This window comes from Ammodytes marinus (genome assembly GCF_949987685.1).
Source record: "Ammodytes marinus genome assembly, chromosome: 19".
In the NCBI taxonomy this organism is placed as follows: Eukaryota; Metazoa; Chordata; class Actinopteri; order Uranoscopiformes; family Ammodytidae; genus Ammodytes; species Ammodytes marinus.
The window spans coordinates 7447942-7474139 of record NC_137223.1 but is presented as its reverse complement, the minus strand read 5'-3'; the positions used below and the strand labels follow the sequence as shown (position 1 = coordinate 7474139).

General features: G+C 39.9%; 1 protein-coding gene across 1 annotated transcript in view; it reads left to right on the top strand.

Annotated features, from left to right (window-relative positions):
• The window catches only part of otofa (otoferlin a), a gene marked incomplete at both ends in the record, with an annotated part of 79068 nt that overhangs the window by 19755 nt on the left and 33115 nt on the right, over positions 1–26198 (top strand). The window contains 11 exons of the mRNA XM_080048427.1: positions 6685–6784; positions 9708–9907; positions 19344–19420; positions 19799–19925; positions 20270–20324; positions 21313–21444; positions 23737–23799; positions 24074–24158; positions 24355–24514; positions 25167–25353; positions 25904–26090. Coding sequence (XP_079904553.1) covers positions 6685–6784; positions 9708–9907; positions 19344–19420; positions 19799–19925; positions 20270–20324; positions 21313–21444; positions 23737–23799; positions 24074–24158; positions 24355–24514; positions 25167–25353; positions 25904–26090 — 1373 coding nt within the window. The remainder of the gene's footprint in view (positions 1–6684; positions 6785–9707; positions 9908–19343; positions 19421–19798; positions 19926–20269; positions 20325–21312; positions 21445–23736; positions 23800–24073; positions 24159–24354; positions 24515–25166; positions 25354–25903; positions 26091–26198) is intronic.

Genomic DNA, 26198 nt, shown 5'->3' with positions numbered 1-26198 from the left:
GGGATAGATGCAGACAAGATTTTCGCTGATTGTTTGCAACCCTCCTGCACACCCTAAGATTGTAATGATACAAACTGAGATTGAATTAAAGTCCGCCTGAGTCGTGGTGTTATCTGAGTGTCTGTGCTGAATACTTAAAAAAAACGGCTGTGCAGAAAACACACACACTGATCAGTCAGAAAGAGCAATAGGCTATATGCGTGTTGTATTATATAGTCTGGTGGCATATTAGCTCTGTGATCTCTTTTGAAAAACATGAAACGTTTGAATTACTTACATTGTTGTTTTGGAGAGTGATTGTACACTTTCAATGTACTTGTGTTTATCTTTAAAATTGGTTTTGGCTTTCATGGCAACCAGTTTCCTCTACACTTAGATAAGACTGTTCACAATGGACATCTTTTTTTCAATCGATTCTTCCTCAGTCTCTCTTCTCTTGTGTTCAGCGCCATATCAAAGCATAACATTGCTTCTAGAGTTTCTGTTACGGTTTTCATTTCGCCACAAGACATAGAATTTCAAGTTGGCAACTGAGCTTTTCGAATGTTTTTAATCCCCCCATGCTGCACACATTGAGACACTACCATTTATTTAGTCTTGAAATGCAAGCTAACAAACATAAACCTGTTTCTCGGTTGAATTTCATCTTGGCGCTCTCATGCCTGAAGCGTTGGAATAAACACTGCAGAATTGTAGCTTTTTCCCCCCTCTTTTTTAAGGGTGGTATTTCACCGGAAGCCTAAAGAATTTTTTGTGACTATTTAGATTTTGCATTTCACTGACATACTGTGTTATTATTCAAGCAATGGCCTCACTCGAGCACATACACACTTTGATCCGGGCTGAATTATCTCAACAAAGTGTGGGATAAGACAGCCATCACAGTGGCGGCAGTGGCGAAGTGGGTAGGAAGATTGCCTCTGGAGTGCAGGGTTGGAGGTTCGATTCCTCGCCTACCCGCCACATGTCGAAGTGTCCCTGGGCAAGACACTGAACCCCAAATTGCTCCCCATGGTTCAGAGAGCGCCTCGGTGTATGAATGGGTGAATGTGTTAAGATATGTAAAGCGCTTTGGGGCTGAGAAAATCATCTAGAAAAGCACTATATAAGTCAAGTCCATTTTATACAGATAAAATTGGACCCTAGAGGTTGAAAACCTAATAATTTTGTTGACTTTTCAAAAGCCACCAGTAGCTCAAAGTTGTTGCTCATGCTGGCTACACAATAGAAGATTTCCCAGCTAAATATCTTAAAATGTATAAGATGGAATGGCACAAAATGTTGTGCAAAGATCCAGAGGATTTATTCTTGTCAATTTGTGAGTTTTCCTCTAGCGCCACCATGAGGTTGACATTGGTGGTTTAATTGAAATGTATTGACTATTGATTGCTCTTTATAGTTATTTTAAGCTAATGTTTGCAACAACACATTTCACTAAGGACATTGATGGACATTATGTTGAGTTGATGGAAGTTTTAACACGTGCATTGTGGCGGAGAGGGCTGAGGGAGTAGATGAAGCTGGAATCAGAAGGAGGAGTGGATAATGCAAGGCGCCTAAGCTGGCAGAGGCTGCAGCAAGCAGTCGGCAGGTTTTGGCAGGTGAGCTAGCGAGCTGGCAGCAAGGTGTTCTGAGACACAGGGAGTTACAGAGCAGGAAAGCATGGAGAATCATAGAAATACAACTTTAAGAGATGTTGAGCCGAATAATATAGCAAGGGGCAAAACTAAATTCTGTAAAAGGAGATTCACAAACACACACACACACACACACACAAACAAACAGACCGAACACAAACAGGAGACACAAGAACAACAGGAAAGGGGACCACAGGAGAACCTTAGCAGAAGGCAAGGGGAACAGCCGTGGTCGTAAAACAAGTCGTGCATTCAACCATATGGATACAACTTAAAAATTGCATGAATCAAGCAAATACATCAACATTATGATACATGCCAAACAGCTAGTATTGGCTGAATTCAGCCTCATGGAGCAGATGTTTACACAATGTGTTTGCATTAACGTTTTGAAGCACTTAATCTATGTATTTGTTCTTATTTGCCGCATTAGCAAAAAGCCAAGATGTCTTACTTTACTTACCATTTCTCAAATAAATTACAATAAACTTGGCTATATTCCAAAATGTATCAATATACTCACACAATGGTATATTTAAACAATGATATGATTTTATACACATGACTCAGCCATAATTGCGTCTTTCTAACATCAGGCACATGGTGTAATTGCTGCAATATATTACTTACCCTATCTGCTGCATGTTTATCATTGTTATCTTCTTTTTCCTTTGCCACTATCTACAGGCTGACATTTGAATAAACCAAATGTGGGTCAGGCCGTTATTTACATATTATATTTTTAATGTTTTTTTTTTTTTTCCTGCGGCACGGCTGGTGGAGCTGGAACAATGCCATGTCTGCAGGAATGACAACAAAAACATCAACTTCACTGCTTTTAACCACACACCCAAATAGGCATGACATGCTGATGCAATTGCACTGACTAAGAGAGACGAGTGTATAGCTTCACCTTTTGTCTGCGATTAAAATATTATGTAATGCTTGTCTGTGTGTAAAAAAAAAGAAAGGAGGAGAAACAGTGGAGTGTTTATTGCACCCATGTGAAACAATAGGGGTTTACATGTTCGTTAAATCCTCTTCTGTTTATATGAGTGTCCACCGGTGTGTGAGCCAGTGCTTGCCAGAATATTATCTTAAAGGCCCGCTCTTCAAAGGCCAAATCACACGCACGCGCACACACACACACACACACACACACACACACACACACACACACACACACACGCACACACACACACACACACACACACACCTGAATACTGTAACATTTCCATTTTACTCTGTCCTCTAGGGTAGTAACCATCAGCTGTGCATTAGTGCATCCTTGAGAACAACTCAACTCTTTGCCTTGGAAACATATTTTACATTTCAAAGTTGTGCTCACCTCTTCTCAAATTCACATGAGCCCGGGATTAAGCCGTAGCCATGCCTGGGTTTTTCAAAGGCTTTAAAACACACACACACACACACACACACACACACACACACACACACACACACACACACACACACACACACACACACACACACACACACACACACACACCACACACACACACACACACACACACAAAAAATAAGTAAATTGAATGAAAGGGAAGGAAGCTTTGAATTATGGAGCAGATGAAAGTAGATTGTGCAACATCAATCAATAATGAATAGCACCTTTTGAAGTGCTAAAAAGTGACCCAGAACATGATAGGCCCTGGTCGGTTCAATAATTCAACACTTGTACACGCGTTACAATGGCTGAAAGGAAATGACAGACCGTTTGCCTTTGTAAGTAGCCATAGACGTATTGATCACCAGTCTGAGTAAGAAAATAGGACATTGTGCAGATGCAGGAATGTCTCTTCAGCAAAAATAAAAAAAAATGTTACCGCACAAAACCATTGATATCCCTTGTCCACATCCTTACCCTTTCTTCTTGAGCATGCAAAGTCGAGCATTTGGGGGGATTCAGTCGGGAGTTTGGAATGCACCTTCGTAGGGAAAGCATCTGCCAGCGCCTGAGGGCAGCTTGCACATACTTTTATAACTCAAAAAGTAAAAGTAAAGTCAAGTTCTGGAATTTCAAAAGGTACCTCATCATTAGGTTTTGACGCTCTGCTGACAAACCTAGCCTCATTTTCCTACTGTCGGATGAATTCATCACCACCACCACCAGCAGGAAAATACACAGCTTATAAATACACATTTTAACAAGCACATGTCATCCATCACTGTCATATATACATCCTGCACACGAAAATGAAAGATGAAGAAGGATGAGGCCAGGACTCCTGTATGTAAGTGAATAATAACATTAGCAACGTGTACAAAATGCTTCCATTTAGTAAGAAACAAGTGTGTGGATAGGTTCAATCCTCACTGACAAAGGCAATGAAAGGGAGCTTGACGGAAAGCAATTAAGGGAAAACACCATTCACCTGTCTGAGCCGGACTGTCTACTCTAATGAATGCCGAAGTATTGTCCAATCAACCAACTTAAATGGTCTTGACAATTTCCATAGAAGTGAAGAGTTAAGAAAGATTTTTTTGTTTAGCATGCAAGAGTAGTTGAGCATGAAGATTTTCTTTTATGAATAATGGCAGGTTAGAAACGCCATACTCTTTATTAGCTGACTGACAGGAACCTACTGCCTTTGTTGTTAGTCTTTTGTTATAAATATAATATGATAGTATTTGCTTTTGTTATTTTTATTCCGAGGTGCAGGTGTGCTTTTGTACAGTGTGTGTGTGTGTGTGTGTGTGTGTGTGTGTGTGTGTGTGTGTGTGTGTGTGTGTGTGTACTCGTTCACTCTCGCCTGACTGTCTCTACAGTGCTGTTGAAAGCTCACGTCGTTAGCTGTGGTCCCTGCAGAGCTCTTCTGTCTGTGTATATGTGCATGTCAAGTGGTAAGCTATTGATCGCATGCCCATGTTTCATGAGATTATCTTTCCCTGTAGACTCATATCCAGGCCTGTGATTGTGTGTCAGTATCGCTTAATGATTGTCTTCCTGCTCCAAGTATTGGCTGGGTCGTCCTATATGTCACGCGTGTGTTAAGATAAAAAAACAACAATCTATTTGCTGTGTATATGTGACTCCCATAGTGCTATACTACTTAACATACTGCTTGTTGTGGTTTTGGTCTGGCTTCGCGAGACTACTCCCATAGTGACCATTGTAGTAGAGCTGACATATGGCTGTAGCTCAGTGTGGACTGCGCTGTGTGTTCTTTGCGTGTGACTGATGGCTCTGCCAACAACAACACAATGTTTAGGGGAAAACTCTTTAAATTATTCATGGACTCTAATTGGCTACCTCAATGGAGACGTTACTGGATTTCTTCCCACCTTCCAACTGTTATTTTTTATGAGGGATCCCCAGGGCACAATAAAAACCTTGTGTTATATGATCGTATACAGTATGTGACAACAATACTGAACGAGTCCTATTCTGTTGAGTTTCCAACCCAGGTAAACCTAACCTTACCTTAGCAAAGCCATTGTTTTATCCCAAACAATGGGGCTTCCCTAAACTTGACCAAGTTGGCTTTGAGAATAAATTAATTAATTAAAAAAAAATGCATTGTGACAACATAAAAACAGTTTTATTTCCCCCCCGTGGTTTGTGGATGGTTTGGAGGGAAAAGTGTCTTCCTGCGAATATGGGTGCTATGGGAAAAACCTATGTTTGGTAGTAAACGGAATGGACAAACAAAGTTTACCTGTTTAATTTGGAGGATTTTTTTATTTTTTTTTAACTGTAGTAGAGATGGTAAATTCAAAACTTTTTTTGCAATCGCAGAGTTGGTTATGAGAAAGTTTGAAAGTAATGTTCACTGACAATATAGCTCTGTATCCAATTCATTTAATTACCTTGAATAAAAAAAGTACTTTCGCTGACATGAGGTGTCAATGTGTGTTATATTTTCAGACGCTGCTGTATACCTACACCTTCAGTATATGTAGCATTACACATCTTGAATATTTCTAAGAACACATTACTGAAAATGGAAACCGGTAATTAAAGTATCTGTATGACATGCACACAACACATTATCTTACTGGATCGAAGGACTCTTCCGCATTCAGCTTTGCTTGGTTATAACTAATTAAAAAAAAAATAATAATTCTTGCTTGCTTTAAAGGCTACTATAGAGAGTAAAAGCAAATAATAATATTTTCACTCAGTGTGTGGGGTGAAATAATGGTTCTTGAGTATTTATCCATTCAGTTACTTGTCCTTGGGGGCTTTGAGAAGAGCTAGGAATTGCTGAGCCTGAGTTGCACGGTAGAAACTTTTGGAAGATATTCTTTCCTTCTATGTATGTGCTACCAGAAAGGTGGCATTTTCCATGGAATTTATATTGCCTGTATATGTTTTTAAATATTACCACTTTAATATTGTCTATATGTTTTGTTTATATCAAAAAATTGTGTATGTGTCTACTTAAGCTGCGTTCCACATCCCCTGATTAGCTTTGAGTATGGACTTGCTGTAGTGAGCTGGTGAAAAGGGGCAGTATGGCACTTTCTCAATGTCTATCACAACACATATCCATCACCAGCCCCCTTACAGCAGTCTGTTCATGACTATAGACACACACACACCAACACACTGGGAGACATTGGAGAACAGAGTCTTTTTCAGTGAATAGAAAATGAAATACTTCTCGTCACTATTAAAGCTGGGGTGGAGGAGTTTGGGGAGAAAATGGCAGTAGGGATGGAGATTAGAATCCAAATACCTCAACCGCTCCACTTGTTCTCTTTGGTCCCTCCCTGACACGCTCTACACCAAACAAAATCGTGCCAAAGTGAATGGACAGTCCCAACAGCCAATAAGAACAGAGAATCGGAGCCTCGCTCTGATTGGTCAAAGTGTCCAGCTCATGTTAATTTTGACCAATCAGAAATAACATACCCCAGCTTTTATGAGTGGCACTGAACAAGGAGATCAACTATTGACTTGATGTTGACAATGACATAAAAAGCCTATACTGTAGTCATCCAAGCTTTTAACTGAGGCGCGTCAAAACACAATGTATTGGTGCAATGCCATAATGAGTGCTCCTCTGTTGGTGTTGTCCTGCAGACTGGTGGGGACTTTCTGTATGGTGCTCCAGAAGGTGGCTGAGGAGGGACACCTCGAGCTGACCGACACACTCATCGATGACAACAACACGTCAATAAAGGTAAAAGTTAACACTATTTGGAGTGTTTTTTGCAGATGTGTTTATTTTCCCTAAACAACCAATATACCAACTGTTGAAACGCTATCTGTAGTTAGTTAGCTTGTTCATGTGCATGTGGAATGAGTTTGGACCTTTAACTTTTTAAATTTTTAATTGAACAACAAGGGCATGCCTCTCATCCGCGAATGTTCATGAAAGTCAAAAGCCTGGAGTAAACAGCCATTTTTTAAAAATATTTTCAATTTCTTCATCCTTTGCTTGAATTTGCGGCACTTTGAGTTGTTTGTATGTAATGGCTATATCTCTATAACTGGTTTCCAATTCAATTTGATCAGAGCTCGAAGCTGCACCAATCAATGCAAAACTTTAGGGCATCTGACAGAGGATTGTGGGCCGGTACAGCAAGAAAAGCATGCTGATTCACACACCGAAAAATGTAATAAGGTGGAAGGCTATCCCGGTGGAAAAGGAGACCCAAAAACTATTTACGAAAGCTTAAATTGAACAGTTTATGGTCGTTAAATGATATGACTTACCTTATAGCAGTATAAATCGAAAATGAATATTTGACTATTTCCCAGCAAATGCATTCACAAGCAAATAGAGGAACATTAAATGGAGAAATCAATCTTCCAATCACCTGCAGCGGTGGCAATAATAGACTTTATAGGCAAATCATCAGGCCTATTAAAGGCACCGTCGTATAAGACCTGCAACCAACAAAGCTGATGGAAATACAACCGTCTCTTTGCAACATCAGCACATTAGGACGGTTTGCATTAACATGAATCCAGATATTGTCCATTGATTGGAAATGGTGTTTAGAACAGCCAATTTGAAAGTGGCTCAGTGGTTAGTATGAGTGTGAGTTTGCTGGTGAATACATATTATAAGAGTGAACATGTACAGTATGTGGAAATGAGAGCAGTACACTGGGGTGGGTGAGGGAGACCTTAAGCTTATGAGTTTTTTTTTTCAAAGCACCCCAGGGCGCAGCATTGTGTTAGTGGAGCTGGAATTGCTGAGGTGACATTTCTGGGATCGTGACACACAGCATGGGAGTTGTTATTGCTTACACACACCTGCACGCATCCACTGAACCAAAATCAAAGCATGCACACACACACACACACACACACACACACCCACACAAACACACACTCTCACACACACACACACACACACACACACACACACAAATAAGGTCATTTCTGTACATCCCTGTAGTAAGAAACTGTTCAAACTAAATTCAACATCACCCAAGAGCAACGCTTTTGACTTACTACTACTAACTACACTGCTGTGGTTGCCATAGTGACTAACTAAGTCTTACTCCTCATGCAGTACAGTGATACGCCTTGGGAGGGTGTGAGGAAGAGAGAGAGAACGAGAGAGAGACAGAGAGAGAGAGAAGAGAGACTGGGAGCCCTGTGTATATTTCCCTCATCATCCGTCTTTGTCAGAGGAATAAATTGGCCACAGCATAATAAAGATAAGGTTATTTTCAGGAGGATAACATATGTCAAAATACGAGTCCCCAGGAGACACCAGAGACAAACTGCATTGTCACTTTTGTTTCTGGACGGGATTAAACTAAATACTTACTGTCAGCCTGATTCCCCTCGCAAATACCAGGCCGAAAAAATGATTTATGGCCCTGAGAGCTAAACTAGTTCTAGCTAGCTAGTTCTAAACACTATTAAATGGTTTCCTGTTGTATGTTAGCCAAGTGTAAGCCTGACGGTGTCGGCGGCTACTCTGTAATTACTCAGGACTCCTTAACTACAGGTTTGAATTGGTTTATTTATGTCCTGTCACATTGCTACAGTGGGTGCTGTGTTGTGTTATTATGTGAGTCGACTGCAGCAAATAAAAGATAAACATTGCATTGTTTCATAACATAAGTTCATACATAGGCTATGTTTGAAAATGAAGTGACTTTAATAGCCAGTGTATTCATACAATCAAGAGAGAGAGAAGTAATTATTAAGATCCAAAATCAGGGATAAACTTCCCAAAGCAGAATACCAGTAGCCTAAATAGCGATGACTTACTTCAACAATACTAAGAGACTGATGTTGGGCAGGTGTATTGTTCATCAGGTCCACGGTCTTAGTTTAGAGTGTTAGCATGCTAACATTGAACATGTAAATGTCAGTTTTCAACCTCATGGAGGTGCTAGAAGAAAGTTCAGAGGACATTCAAATTCAGTAGGTTTCGTCCCGTGTGGACGGAGAATATCGGTACAAAATGTTATTACAATCTTTCAAATAGTTGTTGATACATTTCAGTTTGAATCAAAGTGATGAACATACCAACATTACCTTTCCTAAAGCCAGGCTCGTGGCATGGCTAAAAATCTACCCTGAACCGGATTTCAAGTATAGATACATCATGTAAGTAGATGGCTAAGTAGAGCAATTTATTAAAACTCAATTTTTTTGAAATATATGCCAAGAAAATATTGTGATATGGTTTCGCAAGTCTGAGCTCTGCTGGCTTTATTAAAAACATTAGAATGATCTTGACAGCTGAGGGAGTAAAAGTTATGACAGTCACTTAATAACACTGACAAAAAAACAAATGGTGTCATTGTATAGGAAATCATTTGCACTATCAATTGTGGCATTGTGGGAGTTGATGGATTAGAAATGTTATAAAGCCCTTCGGTGTGATATTGGTGCAGAAAATAGACCCATCAGAAGCAGCTGAGCAGTGACATATTGAGACCTGCTCGACAGTTGGAGTTGTATAATCTTGGCACCGTCTTTTTTGTTAAAAAAAACGTAATTGAGATAAAACGATCTTTCATGCAAATGCTTTGAAGTTTTACTTTCAAAAGAACTGCACACAGTAACCTCAGTTGACGTGTAGGTAATTTAATCATCTTCTGCAATTTCTTCTATGTTCTCCCTGTTTTCAGACCAGCGTCACCATAGAGATCAAATACCAGTCGATGGATGGCAAAGTGGGTTCGTGGAGCGACAATGAGTTCCTTGACGTTCCAGACGACCGTGACGGGATGTTTGCCTTTGAAACAGAGAGTTTGCTGTCAGGACAGAGCCACGGGTCAGGGGCGTCCCCCGGGCGATCCTTACAGGGATCCATACCCACCTTTAGGAAGTGAGTCAAACACAACCTCTTTATACCTCTGTGATACCTCAATTACATTACATCGTTGCAGTGAATCATGCTGGGAATCGCTGTTCCCTTTTGAGTTTTAATTTGATGACTCTCAAACAAGTTGTGTTGTTTTTAATGATGTGCTTAAGTGTTAAAGAGACCATTACCAGTAACCGTTTTACAGAGGCACACATGGGGGAGCAAATAACTTGAATCTGTTAACAATCGACAGATGGACTCGGCAATAGGAAATTGATGAGGCTTCATACTGTCCAGCTGATGTAACATATTTCACTCTTATGGAGTGGGAATTTTGTTGGCAATGAGCAGGGGCAACCGTAGACCGGTGTGCGGTGTGCAGTGTGTTGGAACCTTTAGAAAACTAGCATTTGATCTAGAAATTGTTGTAGATATAAAATCTTTGGATTGAGTATCTGTTGGCATAACTATCTCATTAAATGGATTTGAACTTTACACATAAAAGTGTGTTTATTTATATGGTAGGTGTTTGTGAGTTCTACTGCATATATGAAAAAAATTGTCTAAAGCCTTTTGCGGCTCCAGAGGGAGCTTGGTGAAATCTGAGAAATTGCCTCAGGTTATGTCGAGTCAGCGTCGGTTGGAACACTAATTACGTGACCTCTGAAGACCGCTGCTAATCTCTGCTTGAGGCAAGTGGCTCGAGGCTATATCAGAAAAATACTAGCATAAGAAATTTGGATTTCCAACTGAGCTGTCATTGGAGTTAGAGTTGAATTGTGGGTATTGTAGGCACCAGGTTTTTTCATGGAGGTAGAATTTTTGCAAAAAACTTCAACATTTCAGGTGCTGCTGACTTGATTTTAATACTGTCAATCCGTCTATCATAGAAGCAACACTGCTGGAATTGTTACTTTTTTCCCTCAGCTTTTTTCCAACCAGCACTCAAGGGGTTAAAAATAATATGCTGGGATTTTAAAATGGATTTCACTGGCAAAATATTGTGTTTAAGTGTCTGTGTATACAGTTTAGAATGTATTGCGTATGGTAATTCAAAAAATACAAGTAACCTCAGGCTGCACGAGGGTTAGTGTGAAAAACAGTGGGACCGTCTGCCTCTGTGCTTCCTCTGGGATGCGCTTGTCGTGTTTTCATTGAATAGTTTGTGCAATAATCTGTGGGTTGTATTGATTTCCACTGAGAATATATTGCACCGCCAAGTCTATCATTGATTACACCGCATGTTGAATGAGTGTGTAAGTAAAGGGAGGCTGTGTGAGGCTGAATGCTGTTGCCTGCAATGTGTTTTGTGTTTGTTGCACGGTCTTACAGCATACGATCAAAAACAGTTTAGTTCAGGGTCTGCCGATGTGAGACTGAAAACAGCCTGAGGAAAATAAGAAAATTTTACTCATCTTAGTTTTGGTGTTCCTCATGGGTGTTATATAACAGATGCAGTACTTGGATTTGTTAGACAAAAGTATAATTTATATTGAGCCGACATTATGTCAGATTACTAATTCTGCTGTATCTCTGACACGTTCATGAACATTTCCTTATCTTTTTTTCAGGAGAACAAGTGCTTTGTCCTTACCGCACCTGTCATCTAAGTTGCCGTGGTTGCAAAGAGCTGATAGTCAGACGTATAGGGCTTTTGTCTGAAGAAGAAGTGATTTACTGAGAAAATACCAATAGCTTCGTGCCCAGCCAACAAATCCACCTCTAATCCACCTTATACCGCTGTTGGCCAGACGGATGGTCCTGTGGAAGGTTTTTAATAGCCTTGCCAATCCTCATTCAAAGCCTTTATACCCTGTCTTACTAGCTGCTCACTTTATCTTCGGTTGAGAGGTTTTGTGAATTGAACTTTTCTAAAGGCATTTCATTGGTGTCCTGAATTCTGACACTCTACAACCCACTGATAATTGTTCCTATTCTTAATGTGCAGGGGCTGATACGAGGGGATGACTCTCTCCTCCCGTAATTGAAGAGATGGTAAAAAAAGGGAGGAGAATATCTTAAATAGTTTATACATTTCCTAAATCCTTTTCAGCTGCCACCCTTTTTTGGTTGCGTGTGTGTGTCTATTTTGCCTCCTCTTTCATGCAGAAGTAATATGTCACAGCTAAGTCACCTCATCAGTATTCATTTTCTTTTTAAATCAAATACATTTTGACAATATCACAGAGAGTTATGTGCCGTTCCCGGGCATCACGCTGATTCCAGAACTTCTAAAAGGGGTTTGCCTTCTGCCGCTCAAAGTTATACCAAGACTTTGAACTTTAAAAAACTGTGTGAGAGCAGCGGTTATACTGTATTGCTATAACGCTTGAGAGAAGTGCAAAAGCAAACTCATTTATTATGGGTTTATAACCATGCAGTTCACAGCTGTTCTAAGTTTACCCATGATTGCCAAGTGGAAGAAAAATCTGTGGAGCTGTGTCTACATGGTACAAAGACCTCCACCCACTGCTGTCTTTTTTCGTTACCGGCAATCTAAAGGTCATGTATGCTGCTGACAGGGGGAGTTTGTGTGTCATGGGAGTTTTCAGCTGGCATCAAATGTAATTATAGCTGTACTGTACTGTACTGTACTATAGTGTAGGTGGCTTGGTAAGGCATATTGGTTCCTCCACATCTACTTAATTGAGTGAAATTGCACCCTAAGCGGACCGTCCCAGTGCAGCCTCCCCCTCCCTCCACATCATCTCGGAGCCTGCAGGATGATTTATGGCGGTGCCCCGTGAAGCATTTTGTGCTGAACCACAATGAGCCCACTTTTCAGGGGGGTTTTGTTATTCCTAATAAATAAAATTACCTTCTGTATGGATTCACAGCCAGACAAGCAGATCTGCTGGAAGTTGTATGCAGAGGGAACACCTGTGCCAGACATAGAGATAATTGATTTAGGGATCCAATTATCATTTGATCTGTAGACATCAAATACTCGGGCTGCCGAAACAACGCACAATGAGATTAAATGGGGTTGAACATTGGTGTGTGTGTGACCATATTTTAGGCTAGCACTACACACTAACACTTCTAACAGGACAGGTTTTTTTGTTTTCTTGTACAAAATAATTCTTTGCCCCCATTGAAGCATATTGCTGTGAATAGTCATTGTGTTTGTATTCAAACTTTTTTAAATAATGCATGACTAATTTGCATTACATCAAATCAGTTCTCAAAGGAGACAAATCAGCTCGCGCAAAACAAGTGTTGATTCATTTATTATCTGCGCCGTGGTGCAGGTGAGGGCTTTGATCTCAGCGGGACTGTTCACTGTGGAAACATTCATAACAATAGATGTGTCTTCTAACACAACAACATGCCATTCATTTGGTATATAGTATATTGTGTCTTTACTTTTATTTTGATAGGATTGTTAAGGCTCTACCCGCTTGATTGGAACCTCTTCTTTGTGGGCGTGTACGGATTGATTTGATTGACATCTCCCCCACTATCACGTTAGAGATGTTTCAGCTTTTATGTCATTTACCCTGTTATCCTTCTTATTGGTCCCCAGTCTGTGACATCACATCATTTTCACATAAAGTGTCCTAAGCCCCACCCCTCTAGTGACGGTTGCTACTTTCTGCAGTGTTCAGTGATATCAGTGAAGGAAAACTACACAGTGTAATCGTGCATCTAAATTGCCCTATAATGACAATACTTAATCACTAACTGATGGAGATTGATTGTTAGGTGCTTATTTGCCTTTGAAGTAAAGCACCGTTAAGTGGGGCTCATAGTGCAATATTATATGTCAAATGGGAACCAGAAGCAGTCTGGACACACACTGAAAAACACATTTATGGTTCAATTATTGCACTGTCAGCTTTCAAACCAACAATCTTCACATCAGTGAGTCGAGTCTGCTGACACGCTGCGATCACAGATGAGGTTTCACAGAGTCCATCTCTGTTCAAGATTTTTCGATATGGCAAAGAAAAGAATAAAGAGAGAAAAACTCATAGGGTTTAATTTTTTTAATGTAAGCTTATACAAACACATTAAAATGTGATTTCCCTTTATAAATTCTTCATCATTTTTTCTCTTTGGCTTTTTCCCTTCATCTGAGACGGATACAGAATTGAAACAGTTGCCTTTAGAATTTGATTCTTCTCGTGTAGCTGTGTTACTCTCGAGGGCCTGCTGTCTGTCGGCTCTGCTGTGGTGTTTTGCTGGACTCTCATCTTGTGTGAGAGTACGGTGTGTACATTTGAACACTTATAAGAGGGTTTGAAAGAAGATCCTCTCTGTTACTTTCCCTTTAAGCCCAGATGTGCTAGCAGACGGTGACTTGACGCCACCTGGGATAGATCCCTGTTTCTGCATCACCTGTGTGTTTGTGAGACACTAGTAATTTAGGGGAACTGCTCTACTCATTAGAGGTATGTTATACGATTGCATTGAATTAAATGACAAATAAAATGTACCTATGTCATCAGAGATATCGAGGGAACATTTTGTCTCTGAAAGCCTTTTAAGCATTCCGGGGTCTTTGTTACAGTCTTATTTTTAAACCCAGCTGATGCAATAACAGAGTTAAAAATGCAAGAGGACCGTTCTGAGTGAATATAAAAAATGTATAGTTCATAGAAAACCTGGTTGTTGTGGAATGTACATTCTCCTACTCCTTCCTCTTCATCTTCCTTTCATCCTTCTTTCCTTTTTTCTTGCTTTGTGACGAAGGGCGTTTCGTCCACACAAAAACACTGTGAAAAACACTGTACAATGCAAGTGTGTTTATTTTACAGATGGAGACACACACACACACACACACACACACACACACACACACACACACACACACACACACACAGTGTAACAAATACAAAATGGAATAAACATGTGTTTAAAAAGTTTTTGTTTGCTGTATATAGGTCATGAGGGCTCAAAGGAAACTTTTCTTTCTTTTGGGTGTAAGGGAATTGAACTTGCAAAAAGCTGCTAACTATAGTGACACTAATGAGGCTAATGTATTGAGCAAACACTCACAGGTGAAAAAAAATATCAATTCACTTTCCTGTTGGCAAATGAAACGGCTCAACAAAAAGGCATCATTATCACCCGGATAAATTATATGGATGTTTAATTGCATCAGGTGCAGTCATCTCAGACAGTAGCGATCTCAGGATCAAAATGGAAATTTGGAGAAACATAACCGAAGATTAAATATTTAGAGAGGGGGGGGGGGGGGGGGCTACCAAGAGTTTTGGTGAGCTTTCCTTTGGCACTGGAATAACTCAAATATGTGCAGCCAATCTCTGTATGAGTGAGAGAAAGAACAGGCGTGGGGTAGGGTATCCCATCGAGATCCATTCAGCAGAGCTCCTCGAGCAGAACGTACAGTATATTTCCATGAATTATTTATGGCTGGCGGGTTATTTCTTATCCTCCCCTCATTTATTTTAATCTGCATGGCTTGTACAGTGGTTGAGAATGTTCAACACAAGCAAGGGGAGAAAACATAAGCACTTTGGGAATAAATACCATATGTCGTATTTATAAAAGAAATTATAAAAAATAAACAAAACACAAGGAACAACTTGACAACATAGAGCATTCAATTCACAGTAACTTCTTGGCCCACACTGTGTCCTAAACCCACTTCCAAAAAAGGTTGACGACAGGAGTCAGCCATCGATGTTTTGACTGGAGGCAATTGTGTAACAGTGAAAAAAGTGCATGATAAAACCCCAAATGTAATCATAGCGATAACAAAGGCATCAAAATGATCAGTAAAGTAACAAGACAACTGAATGTACACCCCATAGGATGTAAAACTGATTAATTACAGATGTCTAATAAACTAAAGAAAATTAGTAAAAAACCCAGCAGTACAAGCTTACTTGTTGTATGTTGTATTACCCAATTGAAAAAAGAATCACATTGGCTTCCAAATTGTTACTGTATCATTGGAATTTCTAACATTCCGAATTTCTCCAAGTAGGTGAAAAATAAAACTGATGGCAAAGGCACCATCATTTGCAGTTACATTTCCAAATATGTAGCAGCAAAAGCAGATGATTAAGGATAATCAAAGGGCGTGGCTAAGAGACTAGCATTGGTAATGAGTGAATTGTCCCAGTTTGGAATAAGTCGTTCTTCCCATTCTGCTGACTGATTGTGTGATTAAAGCATTAGCAATACATACGCCTCAGCCGGTAGATTCATTAGCACTACACAGATCTCAGAAAGAAATTGCTTTAATTTGATATCAAGTTACAAAAATAGTCACAAAATATATAAATAGTGTAAACAAGAGCAGCTGCCATTGTCTGAACAGGAAGCCCTCACCTGAAGTTCTTAACCTTAATTCACCACTTGTTTGTCCCTGTTTGTAGCCCGTTCAAAGACAGATCTCAGGTCTTAATTGTGATTCTGCTTGACGTGCACATTGGATATGCATTCATCATCACTGTGATGTTTTATGCAAAGTTTTTTTTTTCAAACTTGTCAGAGGAAATAATTATGCCAGGTTCTGGCGGATAACCTTGGGTATAATTCTGTTTCCGTGAGATCATTCATCTTTGCTGCAATGCACAAGTGTAATGTGGCAATTTATTTATGCTTTCATGTATTATTGATTCACATACAATCACCCTCCGCAGATCCTGTACAGTTCATTTTCAGTTTTAAGCACACGTGTGTGTATGTTGCCTTAGTTATCTGCTTTATTAATATGCAGTAGCTTGTTTTGCATACTATACTAAACGTATTGTCTCTATATCAACCGTAGAAATAGTCTGAATGAGCTTGTTTGTGTATTTGGTTGATGTGCTAAGATGTTGCAGTGATAATCACTGATGCAGGTAACGTCTTTATTTCAGATCAAAGGAATAGAATGAAAAAAAAATAATGGTTCCAACATCCCTTTGAATTCTCAACTCCTCAACAAGTTGTCTTTTCTCTGTACGTTTCTTTGAAAGGTTGACAATTTGAGTTTTGCCCCCAAACTTCTAAAGTAAAGTGTGAATTTGCACATTTACTGTAATTGGAAACCCCTCTTTGAAAGTTTTTCTGACTCCTTGCTGAATACATTTTGACATTAAAATCAGCATGACGGGTGTCTTGTTAAAATTATAAAACTTTCAAGGTTCACCTCATTTTATATTCAAACATGGCCTTCTGCTGAAAGCGGCCGCCTCTGATGTTTGTCCTTGAATTCAATATTAACCCGGCACCAGGGAAGGAAAGGAAATGAAAAGAGAGTAAAGGGGGATTCTTCTTCTTCATTCTTTAATCCTTTAAGGGAATATCCAGTACAATTCACAAACACAAGTACAGTTGAACCAAATACAATGTTTGTTTGTGTGTGGCTGCATCAGAGTCAGACTTTAACATTTCCTCTTTGCTATTAAAACCTCCCAGCTGACCTCATTGAATGGTGATCTGCCCTTTTATCTTGGCAATTGTACTTACAGGCAAAATAATATACTGATATTTGCATCTTCCCAAACGCTCGCTCGGTTGCTGCCAATTAGGTCTGCCTCTTTCAGTGTCTTCTCCTCCCCATTGTGAAAGTACAAAAGTTCCTGTTAGTTTGATATACGAACCCTGGAAGCCTTCCAGACACACTTCAACCACAATCTTCTTTGTTGGTGCATATACAGTACAGTAGAACCCAACCCACTCCATCCTTCCCACTCCCTCCCTCCCTCCCTCTCTCCCTCCCCTCCTCCCTCCTGCCTCACCCACTCAGCTGTCCAACTGTTATCTCCCTGGCTGCTCTGGACTACCTGCAGCTGACAGGGGAAGACTATGGGAATATAGTTCAAAATATAAAAGTAAGCCGGGGGGGTAGGAATCTTGTTGGGGCGAAATTTATGCTGATCCGACCCTACAGTGGCGTTAAGTGGGATCGGTGGTGTCCTTCTTGTGGTATGTATGAAAGCCGTTTGTTGTGTGATGTTTGTGATAGGAGCTCATTGTTGAAGGATACTGAATGATATAGCTGGACTGAATTACTGGAACATCTAAATGTATGATCATCCAGGGCAAAAAATACTCATCATGTATAGAATTGCTTTTTCAATTATTTGATTTTATTGTCTTGTCTATAACATTTTAGAAAGTATGGAAACATACAGTGATCACTTACATAATGTGCGCGTTTCATAAAGCCGATCTCTCAGTCAGCTGCTTTGCATGTAATCGGCAAATAAACTTATTGTAGTATCCCGAAATTTTTATCCAATCAGAAGAGAGATCTCTACAAACTGACACTCGTCTCACTCATATATAGTATATACACTCCATGGTTTCGCTGCCGGTGCACGCCAGAGCAACAGTTGGGTGAATGTGTATGCGCCTACAATGGCGGAGCAGGTAAAAATCCTTCCCAATGTCTGTTTTGATGGTTTTTATCATGTTTTATCACACTTATGGATCTGAGATGATGCAAGATAACTTGCTGCTTGAAGACCGCAGTGCATTAATGTGGTGACGTAGGGACGAGCGAGGTGACTGCTAACTGCATGTAACTGACAGGAAGTTAGCTAAAAGAACCATTCCGCTTACAGCACCTTTAAGTCAAAGGTGTTCTTCAAAATGCCTCATGCGGGCACTCATAATTCAATGAACCTTTCCCATCTGCTGGTAATATATGGATTGAACTGTGTTCTACGGCCATGACGGACTGAGAGCGTGTATCGTTAAGTGGTAATGACTTTGATTTGATGTGACTGGAAACATTTTATTTCTTTTTTTCTTTACCTAATTTGTTGAACGATTGCTCAGTGTTTCTCTTTTATTACCTTTAATTGGAGCACCAGGCTTTAACTAACGAATCCCTCTTTGCACTCAGGCATAAACCAGCCGTATAAACGAGAGACAAACTCCATGAAATGAGGTTGAAGGCCGCCTCCAGGATAATAGGGGGATTGATCAAATCCGAAATTGAACTCTGATACACTTGACTCTGAATACCCAAGGGAAACAAACAGAAAAACCTTCATTGATTTCCTGACGTGTATCCATATCCGTTGCAAATTAAACGGTCACACTCATTTTGAATAATTAAGGCCTCTCATTTGTCGTCCTGCTGATGACATCACCAGCTCTTTGTGGTTGCGGTGATATGTGATCCAGTTAATATCAATGTGGAGACACTGGATACTCTTGTTTTCTGCGATTGAGGGGTCTGGAGGATTGTTGGTGACGATGAGAGGGGATTGTATCCACTGGAATTAAGTGTCTTACAAAAGATGTCCAAGATATATGGACGTTATGGTGTGTTGGGTTGCATTTTGATTATGTCCACAAGTTTGCATAGAGGGGTTTTTTTTCTTCTCAAGTCAAGTTCAATACTTCAATAATGTAGATCAGTTTCTGCTGGTTGTCTGTGTATCCTAATAAAGAGTGAACTTCATCAGACACACAAGTTCACTGTCATGACATAAGTTCCTTCTCCTTTTCTCCTCCCTTCTTCTGTCTGGTTCTGCACCACCAGAGCAGGGAAGGGAGTTTTCTCAGCCATGAAGCTCGGCAAGATGAAGAGCTCCAGGGACGATCACAGGAGATATGCAGGTAAAGCAGCACACAAGTTAGCTGGAGCTATGTTTTGAGCCCATGTATTAAGTCATTTTTGATCATATACAGTATATGTAAAGAACCAAAAAATACACAATTGGCCTGTCCTGTTCAGGTCTGTAAGAATCAACATGAGTCAAAAACGCTTCAATTGTTTGAAAAAACAAACATTGTATTACAGTAGTTTTTACCTGTGCGACTACGTATATCGTCTGAAGAATTGCAGTTCTAAAATCAGTACCAAACCTTTGTCACACTTCTGATAGGGAACTTATCAATTATTTGTTCATGTAAAGTGTATAGTGAAATATATGTTCATATAACCACCCAGTGTTAATGATTAATCATTGATATTTATTTTTTTCAATTTTCCAGATGAGCCAGCAGTCCTGGACATGGAGGACCTGGACAGGAAGGCCATGCGTCTGGCTGGATCCCTGGACCCAGACACCATCTCTCTGGCCTCTGTCACCGCCGTCACCACCAACGTTTCCAATAAGAGGTCTCATATTTATTCATACACTAATAAACGCACCCACACTAATAATGCACACAGGTAGAGGAATGCAGTTTCTTGTGTATGTCCACCACATGCCATTGGTTGAAGCACGCAGCCTTAAAGGCCACTGGCAGGATACATTGAAGCATGCATGCAGCACAGAGCGAACATTAAAAAGCATATTTTACTACTTATTCCCCCTGAGTAGATGTGAAAATGAGAATATGCTCATTTTTAGATTCAAACTCAGCATGGCAGAATGTGAATTTTTCAACAGTTGGAGTATTGGAGAATGTACTCGGATATTCCAGAGTATAGAAAAATCACAGTGTTGGGGTTTTTTTCAGGTCGAAGCCGGATATCAAGATGGAACCCAGCTCTGGACGACCAGTTGATTATCAGGTGTGTGTGTGTGTGTGGGGGGGGGGGGGGGGGGTGTTTGTGTGTTTGTAAAAAAAAAATTAGGCATTTGTGTCAATATACAATATAGGGACAATATACAAATGTCTGCAGGTTTATGATGAGTGGGCAAATGTTAGTCGTGATTGTATACTGTAGATTAATGGTTTATGTCCAGCATGAGTTATCACTCTCTTAACCCACACATTGTTGCTACATTATTGTTACATTTCTGATATAAAATGAATCAAGCACACAAGCTATAACATGTCAAGTGCTGAGCTTAAAAGGTGCTTTTAGTTGGATTTCTTAACTTTGGAAAACAGCCAGGCTAGGCATTTCCCCCCTGCTTTCTGCTTTTATGCTAAGCTAATGAACTTGTGGCTCTAGGACCGTTGTTAATCTGTTTTTCTTTACCGCCACGCTATTTTTATTCACCAAAACCTCAATGAAAACAACTAGCAGCATAATGGTTGTTTGTAACACTCATTAAGTGCTAGCTCGTGGCCTATTTCTCATGACCTATTTTATTTAAAAATATAAATAGGCTACACAGACATGAAATCTTGGTGTAATCTTCGGCTGCAGACTCGTCCTCCTTTCTCTTCTTGTTTCTTTCTGTTACTCTCCATCATATGACTAATTAAACCTGAGGGATATTGCTTCGATAGAAAAGATTTAGCTTGGATTTTCGAGTTTGTCCATCAAAAGGCTGATGCAAATTTAACTGTTGACCATGTCATAGTAGAATATAGGCCAAAAAAAGTCCCTCACTCACTCCCTCGAATCAGAATCTTATACAGTTTGTGTTCGACCAATTTTATTTTCGTATTGTTTTATCATGAATTGTGCTCAAAGTCATTACTGCCTACTGTATGATGTGGAGGATGTATGATGATGGCTTCGCTGCTTGTTAACTCACTGTTGGAGGGAAAGTCAGCTTGCCTTAGCATTCAGTCAGATCTGATATACACCCAACATCTCCCATCAGATCAGCATCACAGTGATCGAGGCCCGGCAGCTGATTGGCCTAAACATGGACCCCGTGGTGTGTGTGGAGATCGGAGACGACAAGAAGTACACGTCTATGAAAGAGTCCACCAACTGCCCGTACTACAATGAGGTGAGACCTTTTTTAAAGGAGCACTATGCAGTTTCAGAGGAGGGGGATTTACATTTCCCGAGCCTGCAGTTAGTTTACCAAAACTTATTTTCTCTACATGTAATTCTTATTATTGAATAATTCTATCATTATAAATAAAATAAAAATGATTTTGAGGCACCTGGAACCAAACGTTAGACTACGAGAATATGTTTGTAAACCAAACTGTGGGCCCTGCCGCTGTAAACAACAACAGTGAAACAGTAACTTTCCAGGTAGCTTTCGAACTTCAAACAGTGTTCCAGGGAATCACATTTTACTTTGAGGAAAGTTTGTTTCTTTAGTTATGAAAATGTACATTAGAAAATGTTCACTTCTCTGACACCCAAAGTTACATAGTGCACCTTTAAGCTTTCAAAATCCTAATGGTAATGGACATGTTTATTTGTAACGTGAACACACTTTCCCTTTTCTTCTAAGTGTCAGGATCACTTTGTCCCGCCTATTCTTTTTATATTGCTTCTCCCATTAAAGCAATTATATTTCCAGCCTATGCAATATTTCGGCCATGCTTTTGAGCTGACATAAACTGCTTGAAATCACATTATGGCCAGCAGTGAGGTTCGACTGAGATTCGTTGTTGAAGCAGCTTAAAGACTAGTCTCAGAATAATGTAACAGATTGGATTACAAGGCTCGTCTGTAGTGGCAAAAACACAATGTCATGGTGCGTAAAATTCATTAAGAGTTGGAAGAAATTGATGGCAGTCCTCTTATTGATTTGGTTTGCCTATTGTGTTCACTTATTTGATTTCAGCAATGCAGCTTTTCAAAAGTTCATAAGTATAATAAATGCTTACAAATAAGTTGTATCGACTTTAAGGGGGAGTCAGTAATTCTGGAGAACGCTTGTTGTCCGAAACATTTTATTTCAATACATACTCCCTGCATTCCAATACCCATACTATCTACTATTTAGTATGGTAGACTTTTTTTTTAGGGTGTCCTGATTCTTGTGGCAAGATTTAGTTGGTTAAAAATTCCCCGGATGTCTATTACATCCAGCCAAGATTTTTAGTGTTGAAATCAGCATCCTATTTGGGCGATTTATACAACTATAACCAGGGTAACTGCACGAAAACAGATTTTGGGGGGAAATTGCAACCCTGTACAATGCTTTGTAGAGGCTTTCAGCGTAATCTTTGATCTAATCATGTGTTGATTCATGTTGGTGAACAGTAGGAAGTGCTGGTAGTGGCTCGGCCATGCAGCCTCTGGATTGTGCCCTGCAGGGAGCACAACGTCACCGCTTGTCTGTTATCCATTCTTCCTGTTTGTTCTGAACCCCTCCACCCCCCACCTCTGACAGACAAACTGGACAAAAGATTAATCAAGTTTATAGTCCCTCAAGCCTTTTTCTCCTCTTGACCAGAACAATCAGATGTGTTCAGAGTCCCATCGCTTCACAGCTGTCAGCAAGAATCATCTGAAATTGGCAGTAGAGGGAAACCACAATGGTCTTTTCGAGGGTTCATTTAATAATACTGCAAACACTTTAATTAGTATTTAGAAATGTAAAACATAATCCCATTTCACGGGTTTCTACTTGGGTCAGAAGGGCAAGGTTTTGAGAAAGAAGTGACGGACACACATAAGGTATAGTAGGTTGATACGTTCATGTAGTGTACTTTAATAGTGTAAATGTGTCACCATATTTCAGCACTTTACCACACATACTTTTTTCATGAAATATACTTGAGATATGTTGAGATCATTGAGAAAATATTGTACAAGCCCAAAGCCTTAGCATCTGTTTGAAGGGACAGTTTCTTATTGGAAAGTCGGTGTCCATGAGCTCACACTACAAAAAAAATATGTTATATTCATCTGTGCTGTATAATACTGGTAAATTGACTTCATGACACAAATCTGAGTTCAGGTGTCGGAATTATCTGCATACTAGCTGTATGAATACACTGACACCTCAAGACACCCACAGCAAATCTAAGGCAAAGCTTTGATGTTGAACTAAATCAGTCATTTTCTTTTCAAGCTGCTCATCTCTGCCTGTAGACATCTAAACAGCTTGAGGGACTATAAGAGCTGTGATGTGGCTATGATATCAGCCCATCTCCTGCAAGGCTGTCATGATGATGAAATGATTTCTGCTCGTTCCCTCAGTTCAAGTTATACCATTTGTGTCAGCACATTTGACTCCCAGAGAAAATCTGAAGGGAGAACGTGTTATCTAGTAGTATGTACTGTATGTCAAGACATTTTAATTGGCAAAACCTTTTCTCCTTACTCTCTGCAGTATTTCGTCTTTGACTTCCACGTCCCTCCTGATGTCATGTTTGACAAGATCATCAAGCTCTCAGTAAGTTATCCTTTCCCCCCGAACGTACACACTGCAGTACCGCTAAACAAACTCTACATGGGTGGTGGACATAATATTATTTAAAATGTCATGATAACACTTAAAGTTAGATTGTATGGCACGTGTTGCATAATCATCCCGTTTATGGGGGAAAACTGAAGAGGACAATCTGTTTTTCCATATACCGCTTAGACTTTTAAATTATTTATCACAGTTTCCAGCACAGTATGGAGTTTGTCTTTATAATTTTTCATATTTCATTCTGCCTGTATAGGTTATTCACTCTAAAAATCTTCTCCGGAGTGGGACCTTGGTGGGAACCTTCAAGATGGATGTTGGGACTGTTTACTCTCAGCCCGGTAATGTGCAGGCTGATATTTATCCAATCACACGTCATGACATGCATGCATTGCCTAAAATGTTTCTTCTTGTATGATCACAACAAAATATTAGATTGCAATCCCTATTTTACAAAAAAAAAATACAATTTGTGTGTGAAAATGGATGTAATAAAAGCTGTTTGTTAGTTGACTTATTCATTCTCATCCATCACAGAGCATCAGTTTTATCACAAGTGGGCCATCATGTCTGATCCTGATGACATCACAGCGGGGTGTAAAGGATACATTAAGTGTGACATCGCTGTGGTCAGTAAGGGCGACAACATCAAGACACCGCACAAAGCCAACGAGACCAACGAAGACGACCTAGAGGGGTAATGAGCTGTTGATTGTCAAGAATATTGTGGTCAATTAAAGAAGAGTCAGTGATTCTGGAGAATGCTTGTTGTCAATATCACTTTTTGTCAGACTCAGTGAATATCCCCTCCATAACACTAGTGTATGTGTGCTGTCAGAAAAAAATCCAGTGTTAATATACAACCTAGGCTCTATAAATGGGCATGTTGCTAGCTACTGGACCCCCTATGTCAACATACCCTTTGTTTACCTACCTATTTACAGACCCTAGGCTGTGTATATAAAGCAGATATTCCCTGATTTTGACAACAAGCGTTCTCCAGAATCGCTGACTCCACCTTTTAGATTCCCCTTTTACTTTTGGAAAGTGGTAAGGCAAGGCAAGGCAAGTTTATTTATATAGCACAATTCAAACACAAGGCCATTCAAAGTGCTTTACAGGGGCAAGATTAAAATACATAAAACACATTAGAAGACATTTAAAAGCGAATAAAAATAAGTAAAACATTTAAATAAAATGGTGGTGTTACAAATATTCCATTTAATAGGGACAATAACATTTTAACAGGGTTTAGTTGTTTGAAGATATTCAAACTGTGTCTTTCATAGCCAGTGCTTTTCTTAAATGTAATAACTAAGTCTTTTTGTGCCCGTGTTTCTTTTGGCCAGGAACCTCCTGCTACCAGAGGGCATCCCAGCAGAGAGGCAGTGGGCACGGTTTTACGTGAAGATCTACCGCGCTGAGGGCCTTCCTAAAATGAACACCACCATTATGGCCAATGTGAAGAAGGCCTTCATAGGAGAGAGCAGAGACCTGGTGGATCCCTATGTTCAAGTGCAGTTTGCCGGGCAGAAAGTAATTCCCTCCGCAGTCTGCTATCTCTCTTTCTTTGTTAGTTTCTAGATCGCTGTAATTACTCCCCAAGGAGTTATTATGGTTCTCCGATAATATACTGCGGGATTGATAATGTACCCAAGTGCAAATGTTTAAATTGTGGATATTTATGGCTTGATTAATAGCTAACTGTATACTGTATATTATTTCAAAGTAGCAGCATGCATTGTTTATTCAACCATTAAGTCAACCACAACCGAGAGAAGAAAGAAAAATACAAAGTTGTTAGATCTTACATACATTTCTGGTTGAGGCCCAAATAGCAAGCTTTAGTTTTTTTCCTGTGTAAAAATACATCTTAAGCTCAGCTGAAGCTACTATGGGATTTCTGCTGTTTGAATTAGACATATCAAGTCCATGTGTTGCACAGTTACAGTCTTTTAAGTACAGAATGGAGCTACGGCATTCTTTACTAAAAAAAAACGCAACCTGGAGAGATATCCACTTTGTTTGTCTGACTCGGACTGCTGAAGCTTCATTAAAAACTTGAAAACCCTCCATGTGTCTCCAGGGGAAGACTTCAGTCCAGAAGAGCAGCTACGCACCCATCTGGAACGAGCAGGTCATCTTCACCGAGCTCTTCCCTCCACTCTGCAAACGCATCAAGGTCCAGATACGAGACTCTGATAAGGTCAACGATGTTGCCATAGGAACCCACTTCATTGACCTGCGCAAGATATCAAATGATGGCGACAAAGGTAAATTAAAACACGTGCAATGCGTCTAATGAAAATTGATCAACAGTCAGGTACGATTATTGTGCCAGCGTTGACTAGTTTATATTTGACTAGTAATTAGCAAGGCTG